General features: G+C 34.7%; 1 protein-coding gene across 1 annotated transcript in view; it reads left to right on the top strand.

Moving 5' to 3' along the window:
- LOC118184836 (guanine nucleotide-binding protein G(s) subunit alpha-like) overlaps positions 1 to 21,184 on the top strand; it is an 85,576-nt gene that overhangs the window by 51,350 nt on the left and 13,042 nt on the right. The window contains exons 6-9 of the mRNA XM_035354567.2: positions 5,240 to 5,337; positions 11,589 to 11,643; positions 11,727 to 11,824; positions 18,595 to 18,774. Of these exons, the coding sequence (XP_035210458.1) occupies positions 5,240 to 5,337; positions 11,589 to 11,643; positions 11,727 to 11,824; positions 18,595 to 18,774 (431 nt within the window). The remainder of the gene's footprint in view (positions 1 to 5,239; positions 5,338 to 11,588; positions 11,644 to 11,726; positions 11,825 to 18,594; positions 18,775 to 21,184) is intronic.

The raw sequence follows: 21,184 nt of genomic DNA, 5'->3' as shown, positions 1-21,184 counted from the left end.
GTGTTGTCAGCAGAATGTGATTCAGATACATTCTAAAATGCTTAACTCGTTTCGAACACAATATTTTTGAAGGCTATGGCATATAAATGTTCCATCTGGCCAGAATACAGATTTAAAAAAATTCTTTCTTTAGTACATCAACGAATAATAAACAAGATTTTGAATTTTATCTTTGAAGAGAAAATATACAGGAAAGCATTCGGTTTTAGATTTTCTCAGTAGATTGCTTATGTCCCACTTTAGACTTTCGAACATAAAGCTGTTGGTTCGGATATTATTTAGATACAACATTAATGTCCGTGGCATGGGCATCGAATAGAATGAATACGAAAAACACTTCGTACTGATATTATCATATTCGTACTGATACTAAGGCATTGTTTTTACCTGATGCAGAATAAAGTAACAATATATGGTAAAATACGTCTTATCACTTCTTTTAGCCTCTTTCTTTGAAAAACTAACTTTTTTTGAAAAACTACTAACTACTTTGAAAAGCTACCTTTTCCAAAAATCTCTCTACCAATCATAATCAAGGGAGCAGGAATAGAGAGAAAAGCTGAAATGGCATTTTTTTTTTTTTATCTCACCTTGAATATCTACAGAAGAGAGGAAAATGCTTTACACATCACAGTTTTTGTAGCAATCCTCCAGAAAGCCTGAAGGTGGAAAGGCTGAAATGGAATATTACAGTGAAGATATTAGTGAAACAGGATAACAATAGAATCCAATAACAATAGCCGCTCATAGCGGCAAGAGAATATTATACTACAGTAGTCTATTGATCTGGTCTCTAGACATTTGGTACTGAAATTAATCGAAGCATTATTGCATGTAAATTAATTCACGCATTTTTTTTATTCTTATTTAATTTAAATAACCTTTTTTTTATTAAAACCATAATATGCGCTGTTAGCAATTTTATTATTTTGCATCAGGTAAAAACAATGCCTTAGTATCAGTACGAATATGCTATGCAATTTATTTTACAGAGATAAACATTAACGGCATGTTTAATTTTAGTATAAGTCTACGTAAGCAAAAATAGGTTCCATTGTATTATTACAGCAGGTATAGAAATACGTTACGTGTTTAAGCTGCGTAATCATTAGGAGTTTGATGTTGAAGAAGTGAAAAATGTACAATGCCCTGGGCGAGGTTCGAACTCCGGACCTCCCGAATATTCCTCAAGTGTGCTTCCACATTGTACACCATGAGCGTACACCACGAAGATATGCGGAAAAGGTAGGAAAAAATACCTTATATACTCCCCCTTTCAAAGGGCATCTAGGATAAGAAGACCCAATTGTCAAATCCTGGTGTTGACGAATTATCGGTCACCACCTATTTCGGGCGCCACTGTATAGTCATTAGAATTATTGATGCTGGAGAAGTGAAAAATGTGCAGTGCTCTAGCCGGGATTTGAACACCGGATCTCCCAAAAACGCGTTGAGCGTGCTTTCTATTATAACACGAAGGCATGCAGAAAGGAAAGAGAAAATAAGATTATAAAGCCCCCAAAAAATATTCATACCTTAATTTGGTGGAAAAGTTATATTTTGTTTTTTGTTTCAGAGAAACAAAAATATTTTTAAATTAAGTAATATTGAAATAAAATAAAATAAAAAACTTCCTTCTGCAATAGAATAAATATTGGTGCATATTACTAATGAAACTATTTAAATACTATTGCATTCGTAAAGATCTGTTGAACAAACAGTTCAGGTGATGAGAAAATCTTCATTCATTACTGTAGCTCTAAATAGTAACAATTTTTGCAAATAAAGCGACAATATCTAAAAGTGTCAAGCAGAACTGAGAGGTACCTAACTCTCTGTTCTACTCAATAAAAGTAATAATATCATTAATCACAAAATTATTCGCTGATAAAAAGGCTAGAATTACTAATAGCTTAAAATTAATGTGTTTCAGTTTACAGATTAGACTAACTTGATGTCTCCCACGGCGACAGTACACTCGTGAGCGAAATTAACAGAATTCGCAAATTATGACTATTTTTACGAAAAGTACTGAACCTAACATATTACATAAGCCACCAAAGAATTATGCAAATATTCAAAGTCAAACACTTAAGTCTACGCGTTTGTGTCTGCGGAGATGTGATTGTGGAAGGGATATTAACGCACGAAGGGTTTTTGGCAATTTGTGCGCTCGTACTCCTTCACGACACTCGCCTTGTTTCTCCAAAGAATTCGGTTAGCTTTATAAGGTATCTGGTGGCAGGTTATCAAGGGCAGGTGGCTAGAGAACTCAATGTCGTGTGCAATGTGTGGCCAGTGTCGTGTGCAGTTTATGGAAATGGTTTCAGGGCATTGGATCCATTTCGAGAATACCCGAACGAGGCCAACTAAGATCCACAAAGGTGAATGAGAATCACTATTTGGCACTTTCAACAAGGAGACGCAGGACTGTTACAGCTTCAAAGCTCTCATGTGAGGTATGCTGCCACTGAAACCCGAGTTTCACAGTCTACAGTTGACCGAAAGTTTTGTGGAGGCATTAGGATTATTTTGAAGCAGGAGTCATGGAAAATGAGCAATGCCCTCGTTGGGACTCGAACCACGGACCTCTCGAATACGCGCCGAGTGTGCTGGCCATTACACCACGAAGGCATGCTAAGAAGGCGTAAGAAATACCTTATATACCCCCCTTTTAATGAACGACTGGGGATTAGGGGACACAATCGCCAAATCCTGGTGATGGAGAAGCATCATCCACCACCTTTTTTAGTTCAGGTGTTTCTGTAGATTCGTTAGGATTATTTTGAAGCAGAAGTCATGAAAAACGAGCAATGCCCTCGCCGGGAGTCGAACCACGTACCTCTCGAATACGCATCCAGCATGATGACCACTGCACCACGAAGTCATGCTAAGAAGGCGGGAGTACCTTATGAAGTTTCTTTAAAGTTTTCATTTTCATTCCCTTTTGCCCACTTTAAGCCAAATAAACGTGAGCTGTTACATTTAATCTATTCTGGAGATTTTCTAGGACCTAGTTCGCAAAATATTCTTCTAGGATAAGTCATTTTTATATAAAGCATATTTATTCTTTGGCATATTAATTACTGTGATTTCATTTTTCTTCCACTCACATATGGAGCTTTAACCAAATATCCTTGCTGCAACATGATTTCCGTTTTCTTTCGTAGACGACTTTGCATTTGAGACAGCACAGTGTTTGTTTAGTTTGGCAGGATCCATACTTACTACTAAAAGGAACACTTAAGTCGACTGTATTTTAAGTAAAGCAAAAGCGATTTATTAAAGTCTCCGATGTTCACTGCAAAATTACGGCTTCAAATGACTAAAAAAAAAGAGAAAACATCTGAGTCCTAATCCTGCGAATTCATTCTGGTCGAAAGGTCATTCTTACCCCAAATTATGCTCTCCTTTTCTCGAGAATAGCATTCCTATGCACACCTGCATTGAATATAATCTACCCTCCTTGCAGAATTATTTACCCGCTCAAGTATTGTTCACGCACACATATTGTTCCCCTTATTGCTTAACGATTCGTAACCTTTGGGAATTTACCGATTTGTTCTCCATTTGGCAGTGATCAATTCAGTATACCATTGTTCGAAAGCCTAAGAAATATTCTTAGAATAAATGTCTTTAAAAGATAAGAGCATCGCAATTCGCAGACAAACCTTTCATGTGTCTTCGTAAAAAAAAAGAAAGCGCATTATACGACGAATATAATTAAAAATTCAATTTGTTAAATATTAATTATATATATTATTAATTATAATATAAATTAATTATTCAACTGCTATTGTGTGTCCTCTGGAGGAAAAACAAATAGTATCTCTTTGCCACGAGCCCGGGAAGACATTAAATGAGTATACAAGGCCCTTGAAAGAAAAACCATTGGAATACTGTGTTGCAACAACTGAACAGTATATTATTGAGTTTAAATGTTGCACTTCAAAAATATAGGGTTATTTATATCAATTTCATAAAAGTCACATACTATGCTAGATATTATAGGAACATTTTACAGGATATATAAAAGTATCGAAATAATAATTCACAGATTTGTTTACGTACTATTTACAAAATAACGGTTTAAACAAAGGGAAGAAAATATGCACGTTACAGATTAAACGTTATACGAGAGTGAGTTAGGAGCAACATGCTGTGCGAAAGGTCTAAATATTATGAGCATTAGCGTTAGTAGTATATACAATTACCTAGAGAGCTTTCTTTAAAACTTTTTCATTTCACTTCAAACCTTTTTAATGCGGCTATTTTTCTTTTCTGTTCTAAAAATAGTAACTACTTATTATAAAGCACTCTAAATTGTGTCATTTCAAAATTATTACTCGTCATATGATACTCATATACCAATAATGATGAAAGCTCTTACATAAACCTTCAGCCAATAATAATTTTACAGTGTTAATTATCATCCAATCAATGCATCGAAATTGAAACTCGTTTTGAATAATGATACACCTACCTCTGAATAATAATGAAATGAATAATAATCTTGAAAATACCGTATTTGCTTATCTTGCTAACTGGATTTGTTGCTTGCTGTTTAAAACATATTTCAAAATTCTGCACACTATCGACGTAACTTTTCGAGAACAATCGCTTCCTGTACTACTTTATTTCTGTTGGCTTAACAATGTTTGTAAAAGAAAATAAAAAGGTATATTAAAATTCATCCGAGACTGCAAGCTTCATCTTATTGCATATATATACAATATATATATATAAAATGTGTGTTGCTTATGTGTAATAGATTAGGTAGACAAAGCTCTAATGAAATTGGAGGTGTTTTAATTTGTAGATAGCAAATTAACGCTTGCAGCCAGGAAAGGTAGTAGATTTAATATGATTTTATAACTGGGACAAATTGCTGGATAGCACAATTCTTTAAATGTAAAAATTGACTAACACATCATCATGAGCGCCATCTGCATGCAATCTTCATGACATAATTTGAAGTTTACATATTACGGCAGATAACGGATAATAGAGAGAGGTAAATGACAACATCCTAGCATGCAAAGGCCAAATTTCCAATTCTCTCCCCCCCCTTAAACAGTATAAATCTTTCTAACTGTGCTGTAGTTACATTTTTATTTATATTGCAATCAAAGTAGATACTTAGGCTAATCATTTACAAACAAATGTTTTCCAAAATATATTTTTTCTTGGTACACTGGGTTATAAAAGCACATTTTTACAATTCAAGTTATATTTTCAGGAATTTTACGACCACGTCATGAAGCTATGGGCTGATGAAGGAGTCCAAAGAGCATTTAACAGAATGAATGAGTTTCCGATTATCGACTCAGCTAAATAGTAATTATTTCTTTTACTTTTTTCCGTTATGTACTAATAAGGAATTAATTTTTGAAAATTTCAGAAAAACTGGATCTTATTGTAGAATTCAACGCAAGTAAAGAGATTATAACAATATTAATGGCGTAACATTTGGTACATTAACAGTGTAACATTTGATATTTTTCGGACTATAAAACGCCTCTTTTTATTAAGAAAAATCGACTTCAAATTGGGATGCGTGCGTGATCGAAAGTATTACATGCAATAATATATATCTAAACATAAACACGTACATGTATACAATCATCCTCCCGATAAGAGGTATTTCCTTTTAACAAGTAGTTCCTGAATTCCAATATTTTGGAAGTAAAAATCTGATGCACTTCTGCTTGCAATTAAAATTGCTGTACCACGAAGGGAAGTAAACAGCAGAATCTTATTTATTGTACATCTAAAGTATACTGGGAGGAAGATATGATTAAATTTGCAGGTGGTTTGGGGCACACAGTAAGTTGAATTCAGTTACCAGAGCTGCTACTTCTGGCAGCTACAACAGCTTTAATCTGGCTGGGCATCCAGTTGATCACAACTTGGATAACAGATACGGGTACTTCATTCCATAAAGTTTTAAATCTATCCAAACATTCATCAATCATAGAAGCTTACGAGTGGTGGCATACGAGTTTCTCGGCATTATTGGCGAGCATCTTATCATGGGATTGACCACATGTTCTCAATCGGGGAGAGATCTGAAGAACGTGCTTGCCAGAACTACAGTCGTACTCTCTGTATCAAGGAAGGTCAGGACAGCACAAGCAACATGCGGTCGTGCAGTATCTTCTTGAAAGATAGCTTCACGCAGGTGGCGAAGATAGGGCACAACCACAGACCTTAACATATCAGAAATGTAACGGCAACTATTCACTTTACCGGCTATGCGAACGAAAGGTAAAGAACTGAAATTCCGAAAAGACGTCGTGATGCCACTCTTGTGTCCGGTGTCATCATTCGCCTCACCTGTGTAGATGAGCTGTGTCTGCTGCAGAGTAAACAGAAGCCTCAACAATGAAAGCCGTGCTGATAGCGTGTGATGCTGTAGACTTCGTTGAACTGTTGCACGGACACTTGTAATTCTGCACACAAGCTTTGTTCCTGACTCAGGGTACGTGACTTAGTTTTATGATCCCGCAAGGTCAAGAGAAAAATATGACTCGTTAGCGAATGGTCAAGCGTCAGTCACCGGAGCTGCTGAGATTCCTGCAAAGAGAATCAAAAGATCAAAGTTTTTAATTTGTAGGAAAATTATTGAAGATGTGTACTGAATTAACTTTCACATGTCGCGCTTGGATTACAGAGTAGCCTCCTCGCTTCAAAAGTTTTAATAAGCGTTGTCCCAGGTACTTTGAAAGCAATTCGTCCAACATCTAAGGATGGCATTTAAGCAGGGTGCCTGAAATTATCTGTGACAGAAGTCACATTATCCACTGTATCCGGTAAGATATTTTTGCACCCGACATTAAAAAATTATACCTATTTTTTTTCCGACATGGTAATATGCATAATAAAGAACGTGGCTACATTAAACATAACAGAAAAAATAGGTACAATGTTTCGTACAGACTTTTAACCACTTGCGCTACGACTAAACTTCACGGTTGCGGTGCCGTGCGCTAAAATATAACAAGCGGTAAAGTGTCTCTACGCCGCTCCGCGTCTGCGAGTGCAATCCAGAGCTGTAACTCGACAAATAAACAATCTCGTTGTTAGGCGACGTGTGAACCACGTTATTTTCATTTTTGCGATAAATGCCTATCGACGTGATGTTCACGTCGTTCGCGGTTTGAGACAAAAGCATCTCGACGTGCGTGGCACGTTTTTTAGCGCAAGTGGTTAAAGTATCTGTTTGTCAGATGAAACATACCCGCTATCGTATGCATCAGTCTTCTTTTAAGCCAGCAGTTCTTCACAAAGAATTTTGCCCCTTTTTACAACTCCGTATGAGTACAGAAAATTGCTCCTTCCCTGAAAAAAAAAAAAAAAAAAAAAAAAAAAAGGATTCCTTTTCCGGATTTTGATAAGGTGTCTAAAATTTTCTGGAAATCATCAACATATATCTTCTAAATAGTGTTACTTTTATTAAAAAAAAATATTTTCCTTAATCAGTTTTATTTATTTTTATATTTTGAGATTTTTATCCTTAATTTTCTCAATCAGCTGTCACTTAGGTTCAGATATGTTGTGCTAAGTAATGGCAGCAAAGTTATGCAATGTGAAATGTTAAATGAAACTTAACTATGTAAAATGTTCTAGAGACTGAAAAAAATAGAGTATGGTCAAAAAGTAATGACGAAGTTTTTATAGAATAGCCTTATGCGTTTCAACAGAAGTTGACACGAGCGTCATTCCGTTAAGAAACAAAACATTCTGCATTTTTTTATCTGAAGTACTTCACTTAAACATAGGAAATGAAAACAAATTGGACAATAGTAAAGGAATTTTATTGAACAAAATAAAAAGAAAAGGATTAAAGGTTAACTTTAGGCAGGGGCGTAGCTAGAGGGGGGCAAGGGGGCAGAATCCAAGGGGCGCCAAACTGATGTTACAACATTTTAGAATAAAATGTTTCCATCCTTGGTAAGCAGTAGGGGGCGCAAAATCTTCAGTTGTTCCTGGGCGCTGAAAACCCTAGCTACGACTCTGACTTTAGGAGGAAGAGACTTAGAAGAAATTAATCGAAGGTGATACATTTTGTAGATGGAGAGTGTCAAGGAAATATAATTTGCCAAATGAAAAAGCTTTTCAGTTAGCTTTAACATAACTTTCGTCTGACACTAAAAGGGTGAAGAACACCTTTATTTTAGATTTATTGTTGTTTCAAGACATACCTGTTAAGGGTCCTCAAAATGCCTAAATTTCCTGTTTAAAGCCCACATAAATATAAAATTGTAACTTGTTGTTGCTCGTAATTCATATTAACTGATTATTTATTTGTTGATGTTTTTTTCGTGTACTTAATATACCGAGTGCTGTATTGTAATATCGTGAATATATTGTAATTTTCATGTATTTTCATATATTAAGGATTTTGCAAAGCTTTCACAAAGTATGATAACTTTCGTTAAGTGTTGCAGTATATGTCTAGGAAAGTAAAAGCGGATTTATAAAGTGGACAGCTACCTCACTTGACCTTTTGGGGGCGTCTTTTCATTATAAGAGACAGAGTACATTTACGATGTTTGAAAAAATACTGGGAACATTTGAAAGACGATCCCTGTCGCGACTGCGACTAGCAAGACGAAATTTGTTTTTGCGGAACAACGACCGATATTCATTGTTACATCTTCCAAATTTAATAAACTGCTTTGTTTGTGCTATCAGAGTCATGTCATTATAGATGTGTCAATGCAACTTTATAATCTCCCAAATCATTTGTACATTTCATGCATATAATTCACATTGCAGGCAAGTTTACTCTTTTCTTAAATTTTTTATCTAGTGCTGCCATCTGTTGGCTAGAAATCATTTCACAAGTGCTATCGTTAGGATCGAAATCTACTTCATCCTCCCTTTGAATTTGTAAAATGCATCTTCTGCTTGATGTAATAATTCAAGTTTAATAAATTTTCATCCTCTTTTTATAAAAGACTAATTTAAAAAAATTATTGTGCCTATCCATGAAGAAACGGCCTCTTAAACGCGTTTGTTACACATACTCAATGTAATCTTTAAATTTGAGGAAACATTTTGAAACACCGATAAACGTAGTAATGAACGATTTTTCATAAATGTTTAAAGAGATGTCACGTTTTTTTGTAATTTTTCATGATATTTTGATTAACATAATGTGTATTGAATTTGATGCCGTAGATATGTGTAAGCCCAAATTTTATCTTGTTATTATTGTTAACGCGAATTCTAATATTTTTTGTACTTTCCAAATACCTTGAATCAAAATGTTTAAATAAAAGACTTATCTCCTTTAAACGCAATTTAAAGTTTAATTTTGCTGTTGGAAATATTTATTTACATTTACTCACATTCTTATAAAAAATCATATATTAACAAAATTCTGCCATAATTATGCAATTAAAATTCATTGTGTACATACAAAAAATGCATGCATAATCTAAATAAAATATATAAGGTAATTTTCTGCTGCGTGTACAAACTTCTGAGACGACTAGAGCTCAGAAAGGCTCGAAATCGTTGTCATCATGTAGAAGAGTATAATGAATAGGAGAAATGGAAATAAAATCAAAATCCAACAACAGCTACAATCAAGATACATCACAGATGGTGTTCAAAGTTTCGGCCATCAGCTACAGCACGAACCTGACATCTACGCAGAATGGAATCAACCGCACGTTTTGAAATATTTTAGGCGTCCTTCGCACGGTCGAGGTATTTATGCAGATTGGACTGACAAGATCTTCCTCAGTGCCCACCGGATGTACCGTGCACCAGACCTTCTGTTTGACACCAGAAAAAAAAATCGAGGGAGGATAGTTTGGAAGATCGTTTATTCTGCAATTTTTTATATGAATGAATGAATAGGACCTCCACTCTTGTTCCAATGTTACATTTAAGTGCTGTAAACTGTCGCGGCTGAAATGGGCTGTGGTTTTGTTAGGCAATAAAACATATATTATAATGCAGTGACTGCTGTATCTGCTGATCATTTAATAATTGAGGCAAAATTTATGCCAAATAATTTTATAACACAGTCTGTCCATACGAACAGGCAAGAGATATGGGCATACTAAGTGGTCTTCCACAACGCGATGTAGCCCAGCCACTGATACCAAACCAGTATTCTGCTGCATATTATTTTAGTATGGGGTTTGATTCATTACCGCCCTTACATGGGAGCTATGTACAATATACAACCTTCCCTGGTAAAACTAGTCTCATCTATTCCAGACAATAGTTTAGAAAAAACTTCAACGAGCAGAAATTAGATGTGTACTGGTATAGAATGCACTATCACGTGGAGTGTCTTCTGCATCTCTTCAGTTTCGGAGGTGCACGCCATTCGTCCCCAATGCACGCTACGTCTCCTGAAGAAACCCATTTCACATTAACTTTGATGTAACCATACAAAAGTACGAGGATTCGGTTACTGGTCCATATGCTAGATGCAATTTTGCTAACTTCGCATTTCTGAAACTTTCCATCCGTCTACTGCTGCGGGCTGCTGCCTGATGACAATTTTTCGTCATGGACGGCTTATCGCTTCTCCAACAACTTCCTCTACTGCGAGATGATTGTGTTTCAGATCATGCATTATTATGTGATCCCAATTCATCTTTCAGCAGTCCAATCACTTACAGAAGTTTGTACATGTGGTAGCGAATCATCTTACAACTTGGATTTAATTCTGTTCGGTTTCTGCAACGAGGATTTAATTCTGGTCTCATGGTACCCTATTTTATAATAAAGAAATACTATGATATGTTTTTCTAAAACTTACGAAAATTTAGTCATAAAATTCACACTTCTAATAAGCTGACATAGCAAATGAAACAGAGGATAAATACAATAATACTTAGAATAATATGTTAGACTGCGTTTTTTGCTTACTTAAACGCAGCTAAGTACACGAGGGCTATTTGCTTAACCAGAGGGATGCCTTCGTGGAAGACATTTTTACAGAAACTAGTTTGTATTCACGTTACACATGAGGTAAATTAACTATGTAGCTAGCCCTTTCGTCTAGATTTGGAGGTTCGAATCCCGCGAACGGGCTGGCTGCATGGGCGTTTTCGTGGTTTTCCCCCATGTGTAGCGTGTATACGAGCCAGTTTCCCTTAGAAAGTCCTCCACGAAGGCATCCTTCCCCTTAGGCAGATAGCCCTCGAGGCTTTGCCATAATCACACATACACACATACACATAATTAAATACACCAATACCCACGTCTAGGTTTGAAACGAGGTCGAACTACCGGTATTTAGAGTCTTAGCCATTCGGCCACTGGTGGGGGCTTGTTAGACAAGAAACGTTAGTGCTCTTTTCAATGAAAACAAAAAAATTGATGACTGTAATATCATAATAAGTGGAATATATTTTTGCATGCGATTCCCTCGAAGAAAATTTGAATTTTTACTATTGAGATATTCATAGGCTCAAATATTTTATTAGTTTATGTTTTCAGATGCAATGTTATTTTTAACTCGATTAAACAATATGATTACTACAATAAGACCATCTATTGCATTACTTTTTATTGAATCTTTATTTATTTATTATTATTATTTATTATTTTGTTAGCTTCCTGAATAAAGTTGACTACATTCGTAAAGAGGATTATGTTCCGTCTGATCAAGTAAGCATAATTTAGAATAATGAGTAAATGCAAAGAGTAAATTGCAATGTTCTTGAAATTGATTTTAATGATATTATACGCAGGACATCTTGCATTGCAGAAAACGAACTACCGAAATTCAGAAAATTGAATTTGATGTTAAGATTCCTAAGAAATATGGCGGCGGTATACAGACATTTTGGTAAATATTGGAATTTTGAATTTTATAACTGATGAAACCATTAAATTTAATTTTCTCCCAGCACAATACATACATTCTAAATTGTTTTTACAAATTAAGAGGGATAATAGTACTCATCCAGACGAGCAATAATTACTATTGAACATAGGGTCGCATTCCACTCTCAGAGGCAGAAAAGAAGAATATTAGAATTCCAACCTGAACATACAACAGTGTTTGGAGAGCAAATGAAGGAGACCAAAAGTTACGCAATCAGTTTAGTGAAAAACTCACAGAGAGTGAACAAAACGGATAAAACCGAAAACTTGGCGTTCGAGTGTTAATTTGAGCTCAGACTTTGATGGCAAACACTCAAATGCACATCTTTGGTTGGCAAGGTCTCAGCCTCGCAAACAATTACAACAAGTTAATTATCTAATCAAGGGCTGAATATTATCACCTAACTCCACCTTCCGCTGTATGCCGAGTTTAGAATGAAAAGTTCATGCTGTGTTCCGGCTGTCAGAACTTCGTGTCTATAGAAGGGCACTTCAAGTAGAATGAGCTCAGCACACAAAGTCCAGGAGGACAGGATAGAAGATGGCGATGGGCAAAATAACTGCTACCATGGGGAATAGTATCAAAACTATCTTGAGTTGGAGCTAGTTGATAATATTTAGCCCTTGATTTAGATAATTAACTCGTTGCAATCGTTTGCGAGGTTGAGACCTTGCGAACTAAAGATGTGCCTTTTAGTGTTTGCCATCAAAGTCTGAGCTCGAATTAACGCTCGAACGCCAAGCTTTCGGTTTTATCCCTTTTGTGCACTCTCTGTGAGTTTTTCAAAAACTGATTGCGCAACTTTTGGTTTCCTTCATTCGCTCTCCCAACACTGTTGTAAGTTCAGGTAGGAATTCTAATATTCCTCTTTTCTGCCTCTCATACTGGAATGAGACCCTATGTTCTATGGTAATTATTGCTCATCCGGATGAATACTATCACTCCTCTTAATTTGTCGAAACAATTTAGAATCACCCTGTATATATATACACATAAATGCCAAGAATTACGCAACTCTTAATCCATTACTATTTATTCTCAAGAAATTTCAATATAAAGTTTCAGACTTATTATAAAAGCAATTTTTATATTTCATGGTCATAAAATTTTCCTTGTTCATTATACAAATCATCATATGCTTCAATCTATTATCTATGACCCTAGTGGTCACAATTCAATGAAATCTGGAGCCCGTAATTGAATTAAAAAATCTCAAGAGCCACAAAAAGATCCGCTGCTGTAATTTACATCATTTTAAAAATACTAACAAAATAATTTCTGAATTGAAATAAACGCTTCGTGTATAATAAGATGTTTATTTTATTAAATGCTGTTATCTCGAGAATAAATAAATAATTTTAAGTGTACTTAGGAAAGTAAGTCGCTACAATGGACATTGATTTGCTTTACGATATACTGGAATATTGTTTTATGTGGGAAAACAAAATATTTTCTTCTAATGTTTCTTCTTTGAGTTTAATAGTAGCAAATTTAAAGAGAAATAAAATTTAATTATTTTTGTGATAGAAAAGAAAAGCTTTTCTCTCGAGTTGAGAAATGAGGCAGTAATTTAAAATAGAGAATCAGCAATTTTTCTTTATTCTTGAATCTTTTGGTAAGAATAGGAGAAACTGAAACAGAAATAAAGAAATTATTTTAAAACATACTATAAAATTTCCAAAATTTTTTTTCATAAAAGATAGTAGTTTAGTTTCTCTCACAGAATTAACATGAGGACCAGCTTAAGAAAATCAGACCTTAAAACGCTTATTCAATTTCTTAGATGATACATAAATACATTTTGCTTTTTCCGTTGCAAACTACATTTGTACATATTCCTTACGTTGTTCCATAAGAATCGAATCATGACTTAAAAATGAATAGATTTTTAAAAAATCCAATTTATAAACAAAATGTAAAGTAACGAATTTATATTTGCATGGAAAGATATTATACTAGCGCATCAAGAAATGATAACTTCCCAGAACATGCATGGAGTATTATTTGGGGTATGTACATGCATGGAGTTTTAAATGCTTTGCATCTCTGCAGCGACGCGTGCACAGGAAGTGAATGCAACTGTGCAATTTTGCAGAAATGTGAGGGTGGTTGCTCACCTGCAAAATCTAGACAGACTATTGGATTTAATTTTAACTATGCCGAAATGTAATTTTCAGAAATGTTGTCAGGACTTGTATGTCTTTTGACGTGCCTGGGAAACATAACGTATCCTGAATAGGAACAGAGAACTTACTAAAGCTATGTTCCAGTATGTGTGGAATAGACGACACAAGCAGGAAGGGTATACCGAACTATTTATTCTCTAGTACTTTACAGGTGCTCCCGTACTTCGGGATACAGAGACCAACCACTTGTGGTCTAAACGTAAAAAATACAAAACTACTAACTAAAACTCAAACTAAAAGCTAACTTTGAATTAGTATACAAATGCCTAACACTAAGACTGGCCTTTTTAAAAAGTTACGTAGGTAGTACGCAAACTTCTGAAACTACAATGCGTTTTCAAATATCAAGAGGACTAAACTTCGGCCTTAAAGGCAAGCAGCAACTGATTGAAAACTCGTAAGAATGCAGTGGCAAGGCGGCTCGCTTCCTCTCTCTCTTTCTAACTCTTGGCAAAAAGCCATAACTTAAATACTTGGGCGTTAGCAAGTACAATTTGCATAAACAAGTTAACGCATTTAATTCTGGCCGGAAGTGGAAAATAAGAAAGATAGTAAAGTTTTAAAATAAAATAAACGTTAGTAAAACTTAGGATCCTTACATCGTAGTTATGTAGATGGTGTAACATAATTGAAACATTATGTTCTCAAGTTCTGGTGCAGCGGTAATTCAGATGCTACAAAACTTTGAATTATTTAAATTGTTGACTTCAGAGCTATATTATGTGTCATTCAAAGGTGATCCGTATTAAGATAAAGGGTAAATTTATTACTGGGAGGCATTTATGACGAATCAAACAGAAATTTATTAATTTTTCTGGGTATATAGGAAAGGGAGGAAAGGGAGAAGTTAAAATAACAAGTTATTTACATTACTAAGCATTCATAATTTGTCGTGCTAACTTTTTCGATATTCTACAAACTACGCTTTTTTGAGTGTGCAATTGAGGAGAACTGACACTGCGTACGTGTACAAGCGACATTACGCTGTCTTTCTCATTTGCAAATACAAATTATTAGGATCGGATTTGTAAATTAATTATTCTGTTAAACGCTGTTTTGGATAAAATTTCAGCGATAAATGTTCTAAAGAATCAACCACGTAGTGCTGGAAGATACACCTGATCATGTGCAGAAATGCTGTTATGCAGAAGGATCCTCCATTGCATGCATATGTGACACCGTGTACAACGATTACTGTAAATGTGGAACAGCAAGTTCATTTACCACACTGTGATTTTCACTTTCACATTAACTACGTACGTCGGAGGCTCTTACTGAGTGAATTGGATAACGCCCTCCATCATAGTACAGTACAACTCCAGTTATCCGAGCTCCGACTTTCCGAATCGCTGATTATCCGAATCGCTTTCAGAATTTTTCAGAATCAACTGAAGAAGAGAAGGAAAAGGAGACAAAGGAAAAAGAAGCTCAAGAAAAGGAAAGGGAAGAGGTAGAAGAAGATGAGGATTACGTGTCACTTAAGGAATTAAGAAACATTCTTTTGAAAATTCCTGCATGTTTAGAAGTTAGTGCTGAGGATACAGCAGAATGGATGGTGTGTGATTCGTCAGACGCTGGGTTTCAAATTATAAATGATGACTAACTTATTGAAAGTGTGAGAAGAAAGTGTCGAGGAAGAAGATGACCTTAATTTCGAAGTTGAAGCAAACACGGGACCATCAGCTCGTGAACTGGCATTGAAACTGCGTTGAAGTGGATGGAGCGGCAGTTTGAGTGTGACCACATGCAACTTCTCATTGTCAAGCGGATGCGCGTCTTGTCTGCGCGAAAACGAATGAAGACAGGCAAACAGCTTACTTTGACCGAGATGTTCAGCAAGCAATGACTCTCAGCACTTACAAGTACTCTTTAGTGCACTATATAACATGTACGCAAAATTGTTGCCTTTTCATTTTAATTAACTCTTTTTCTTGAAAATGGGAGAAAAAAATAGTTTTTTCCTCCCATTTTCAACATGCAGTAATTAATTAAAGTGTATATAGACCTTTCTTTGGGAAAAAAATCCAATTATCCAAATTTTTGATTATCCGAATGGGGTACGGTCCCAACTCATTCGGATAATTGGAGTTCTACTGTAAGTGATTTCATCTTAGTAAATGAAACTGTAAACATGCAAAAGGCAGCAATTTCAACCTTATACAAAGAATGCTTCCGAATGTCTGTGATGCAGCTCATAATAGATAGCTGTGGATATTTAAAGCTTCATTTAGAGAAAGTGAATTTTGTAACATTCAGGAATAAAGAAGTGCGTCAGAGAATTAAATTTTTGAAGTTGAATTAATAAGTTACAAATTTTTATGGTTCACGCAAGAAATGTTTTCATACAAAACATTGCTATTTGATATAAAATCCGAAACTATTCAAATTATTTGCTTGAAAACAAAGTCATCTGCTTAGTACAAACTGAATTTGGCATGTTGTTTGCACTTCAAATTTTTATTTTAAGAAAGTATTCAGTAGAGTAAAATTTTCACTGCAGCACGGCATGGTGAAAGAGGAGATGAGGAATTCCTGAAGATTTTAACAACTGTAAAACTTCCTAGATTATTGTCGAAAATTCTGCCTTAGCCGAGTAGCACTGTGCTCTGATGTTTCGAGGTTCACCCTTTGTAAACAAAAAAATGTCGCACATAGGTCGAGCTCTATTGCCATCGTTTTACGGTTCTCATTTACGACCACGTTTTACGGTTTTCACGGTCTGTCTTTGGTTCTTAGTTCCTCGTCGAGAATTTTATGGTGACCAATCGAGAATTTTGTGGTGACCATTTGTGTGGATTTCACCGAATTTGCAGTTTGAATGGTAGAACTTTTCTATTGTTTGGAGGGTACCCTTTAAAAAGTTATTACAGTCTACTTCAAAGCTTTAAAGCACATTCAAATTATCAACATTTATTGCCAAAAGTGAAAATCCTTTGAACAGCTTTTCCGAATTTTCTCAGATTCATGATCGGATCGGCACTTGTGAAATTTGATTTCATACGGTCCAGCTTGGCTAGCGCTAGAGATTTCTTCTGCTGAAGTTGCCCCCGAACCATAAGTGAAGCATTTATAATGAGAAGAAAAGTATTTTTTCTGCCCTTGTAAAATACTTCTGTTCCTCCAAACAATAGAAACAATAGAAATACCCTCCAAACACTAGAAAAGTTCTACCATTCAAACTGAAAATTCGGTGAAATCCACTGTTTGCTAGTAGAAGGCAGTATGAAATCTACCACAAATGGTCACCACAAAATTCTCGATTGGTCACCATAAAATTCTCGGCACGGAACTAAGAGCCAAAGACAGACCAGTGTAATGAGAACCGTAAAACGGTGGCAGTAGAGCTCGCCTTCGTGCGACATTTTTTTGTTTACAAAGGGTGAAACTCGAAACTTCAGAGCATAGTGCTACTCGGCTAAGGCAGAATTTTTGACACTAATATAGGAATTTTTACAGTTGTTAAAATCCTCACGAATTTCTCAACTCCTCTTTCATCATGCCGTGCTTTAGTGAAAATTTTACTCTACTGAATAATTTCTTAAAAGAAAAATTTGAAGTGCAAACAATATGCCAAATTCAGTTTGTACTAAGCTGATAACTTTGTTTTCAAGCAAATAATTTGAATAGTTTCGGATTTTATATCAAATCACAATGTTTTGTATGAAAGCATTTCTTGCGTAAACCATAAAAATTTGTAACTTATTAATTCAACTTCAAAAATTTAATTCTCTGACGCGCTTCCTTATTTGTGAATGTTACAAAATTCACTTTCCCTAAATGAAGCTTTAAATATCCACTATCTATATTATGAGCTGCATGACAGATATTCGGAAACATTCGACAATCATACTACGGCGAAATGAGATCTGAGGTAACAGATGACCAGATCGATAATATTTGACTATGTTAGTCTTATCTCTCCAGAAAATCATTCAGATCTAGTTGAGGTTTATTAGATGTCAAATCTTAGTCCAATAAAGAATTTTAATGCAAATGTCAAAGTGGTTCCAAAGCTCTGCAACTGCAACTCATATCTGGATTTCCTTGAATCAAACGAATGAAGAATCTTCCGTAAATTATTTCAAGAGAGTTGTATGAAATACATCTCTGCATCTTGTGCACTGGAAAGAACAACACTGACTTTTTTCTGCACCGCGAACGACTTTTTTCTGCACCCGCAGGGGATTTTCCATGTCTTAACTACCTTGAAGATAGTTGCTTCAAAATGAGCAGCCATTCTATAGCATTCAGAAGGTTTAGCAAAAATATTTGCAGAATACAGCAAAAGTAGGTGCAAAAGTTAATCACTATTACTCTATAAATAAATTAAGATACGTTCGTTAGAATTTACAGAATTTTATGACTTTAAAGTTTATATATATATCTATAAAAAACAAAAAATTATCCACATTTAATTTAAGATCTTCTTCAGATTTTTGATGCATGTAATAAATTAGTCGAATGCAATTAAATTTATTAACGATTACTTTACTTATGTGCTATCAGTACTTTTTGGTGTCTAATGTTCCTTTAAATTTTACTAAGGATGTTTGATGTCGGAGGACAGAGAGGTGAACGACGAAAATGGATTCAAGTGTTTGACGGTATCACCGCCATTTTATTTCTTGTTGCTTCTTCTGGTTTTGATCTTACTCTCCGAGAAGATAACCAAACGAACAGACTTCAGGAATCTCTATCTCTTTTCTTGGATGTTTGGAAAAGCAGGTTAAGTCCTTATTCTATTCTAGCACTTAATAATGATTAGGATAATATTCTGTTTCTCATCTGATTAAAAAAATAAAAGGAAAGGCGCACTTTTTAGTAAAATAATCTTTTGCAATAATTTCGAATCACACCTCATATAAATTAAATAAAAAAATCTGATGTGTACACCACATGACTTCCTTGTACGGAATATTAAATTATACGCATTTTTCTTGCATTTTATTTAAACTTATTAGATTGAATTAAACCTACTTCGCCGACAGCGCATAAACCACAATAGAATAAATGCATTCTTTAAAATTCACTTTGTTTACCATAGCGACACTCTGGCGCTAGGTTTACTTAACAGTACTATATTTCATTCATATTATAACTCAGAATGCACAAAATGTATATCATTTAAAGAATTATCTAATCGTTGCCACATGTTCTATTCAAATACTATAATAAAGCTAGAACTATGTATAAAAGAAATTAAGCAAACAAAACAAAACAGAAACAGTTTTTCACAGACGATTGAGTATTTCTCATTTAATTAATTCAGTTCTCACTTCGCGAGAAGGCAAAAATACTTAAAAACTCAAAATATCTATATTAAAAATTACGAAGTAAATCTCAAACGCTTATCTCCTCGAAAAAATTCCAGAAAGAATTAAGCATGATTTAATTGGCAATAATAAATGAATGCGTTATCTTTGTTGTTGCGAAGCTAACTTTCTCTAGATTGGCAACAAATCCACTAGTCTCCTGTTTCAAATGCAAACATCAATGGTCGCCATTAAAAAAGGCTTAGCGGCAATTAAACAACTTTAAAATTGCTGATAATTCTAAAAATATTGCACACAGATTTACTAAAGGCATAAAATCCTTAACCGGAAGATAAAAACAACATAATTCAATCATTTTTAAAACAAAAAATGTACAATTTACAAACATATAAGAGTAAAGAAACTGAGATCACTGAGCCGGGTAATAGAGTGGATATATATATAAATATATTTATATACGTTTGGTGCGGCCGATTGCAACCAAAATACGAGGTGCACATCTACATTTTATAGCAGTCCTATATACAAAATTTCAACGTTCTGAGGCTACTCGTTTTTGAGTTATGCGAGATACGTACGTACGCACAAACGTACGCACGTACGTACATACGTTCGTACAGATGCCACGAAAAATTCTCTTCAGAATTAATTTTAAAGCAGTTTTATAATTTTTTTTTTTTTGAAGGAAAAGAGTATTTTATTCTGTCCTTACGTACAGATTTGACGCAAAAACATCGTTATATTGCATTCGATAGCGGTCAAAATGGATATTTTCGTTGAAATATGCTGCCTGAAACTTTTCGCGATTACAATACTTCCTTTTTACTTCGTACAAGGAAGTAAAAAGTGACCCAAAAATTGCCTAAGCAGGCCTTCCAAAAGAATAATCAACATGTATGTTATATATCTGTTAATGACTTTTACGAGTAATTTTACACACTTAAATTATAAACTTGCATGAGCCACATGTAGTCAAATGTAAGCCTGTTATATAAATCTTTTTGAATTCGTCATGCTTCTGCCTATTTCTTTCTCAGTTCTCTAATTTATTTACTACATCGTAAACTAAAACAACTCCTTCGATACTAGGGATTCAAGAGATCTACAAGATCTTTGAGGAGTAATCAATGAACCCGTTATTTCGATAATTTTATAATTTTGCATGTTTTTTACAATTTTAAAATTTCTTCGTTTCTCAAAATAAACTTAGGTACTTTCCTTCAACTTGAAATTTAAGTTTGCAAAGTTTCTAACTTCGCAAGTTTTTTTTTTTTTTTCTTTTTCCGCAGAGTATGCTGTGAGTAAGTTCTAATTAGCACAACCTAATTTACCATTCTTTTAACAATATATTTATAGCAAATATATTGATGCCTATAATTGATGCAGTCGCTATCGTTATCCCACTCCGAAGTTTCAGAACCCAAAACAGATTAAATGATTTTTTTGGCTCTTTAGTAAAATGCAGTTTCAAGCCTTTTTCATTAAAACTCACGCCTGGCTTTACTATCACTTTAAACACGTTCAGTAACTTTCCCAATGACAGAAAACAAGGCCCTTTTAATGAGTCGACAGCCTGTCAAGAATCGAACATTGCTTGGAGCTAAAATACTTCTTTAGATTTTGCAGCTTCTACGCACTTAAGTACAATGTTCCTTCGCTACAAACATCTAATTGTCGCAGCCTAATTAACATTCAGCTACTTCATGCAATATTATTTTTGAACGTAATATTTAGAAAAACATTAAAAGTTTTATAATGACATAACAATGTAACATTGAAGTTACAAAACGATATAAAAGCTACTTCAGTAACTGAAGTAGTGTAAAACTTTCTTCAAAACGTCCAACTTTTAAGACAAAAAT

This window comes from Stegodyphus dumicola, chromosome 3, assembly GCF_044657685.1.
Source record: "Stegodyphus dumicola isolate Sdum_Otavi_A_Nest chromosome 3, ASM4465768v1".
Lineage (NCBI taxonomy): Eukaryota > Metazoa > Arthropoda > Arachnida > Araneae > Eresidae > Stegodyphus > Stegodyphus dumicola.
This window is presented reverse-complemented; position numbering and strand designations above follow the sequence as displayed.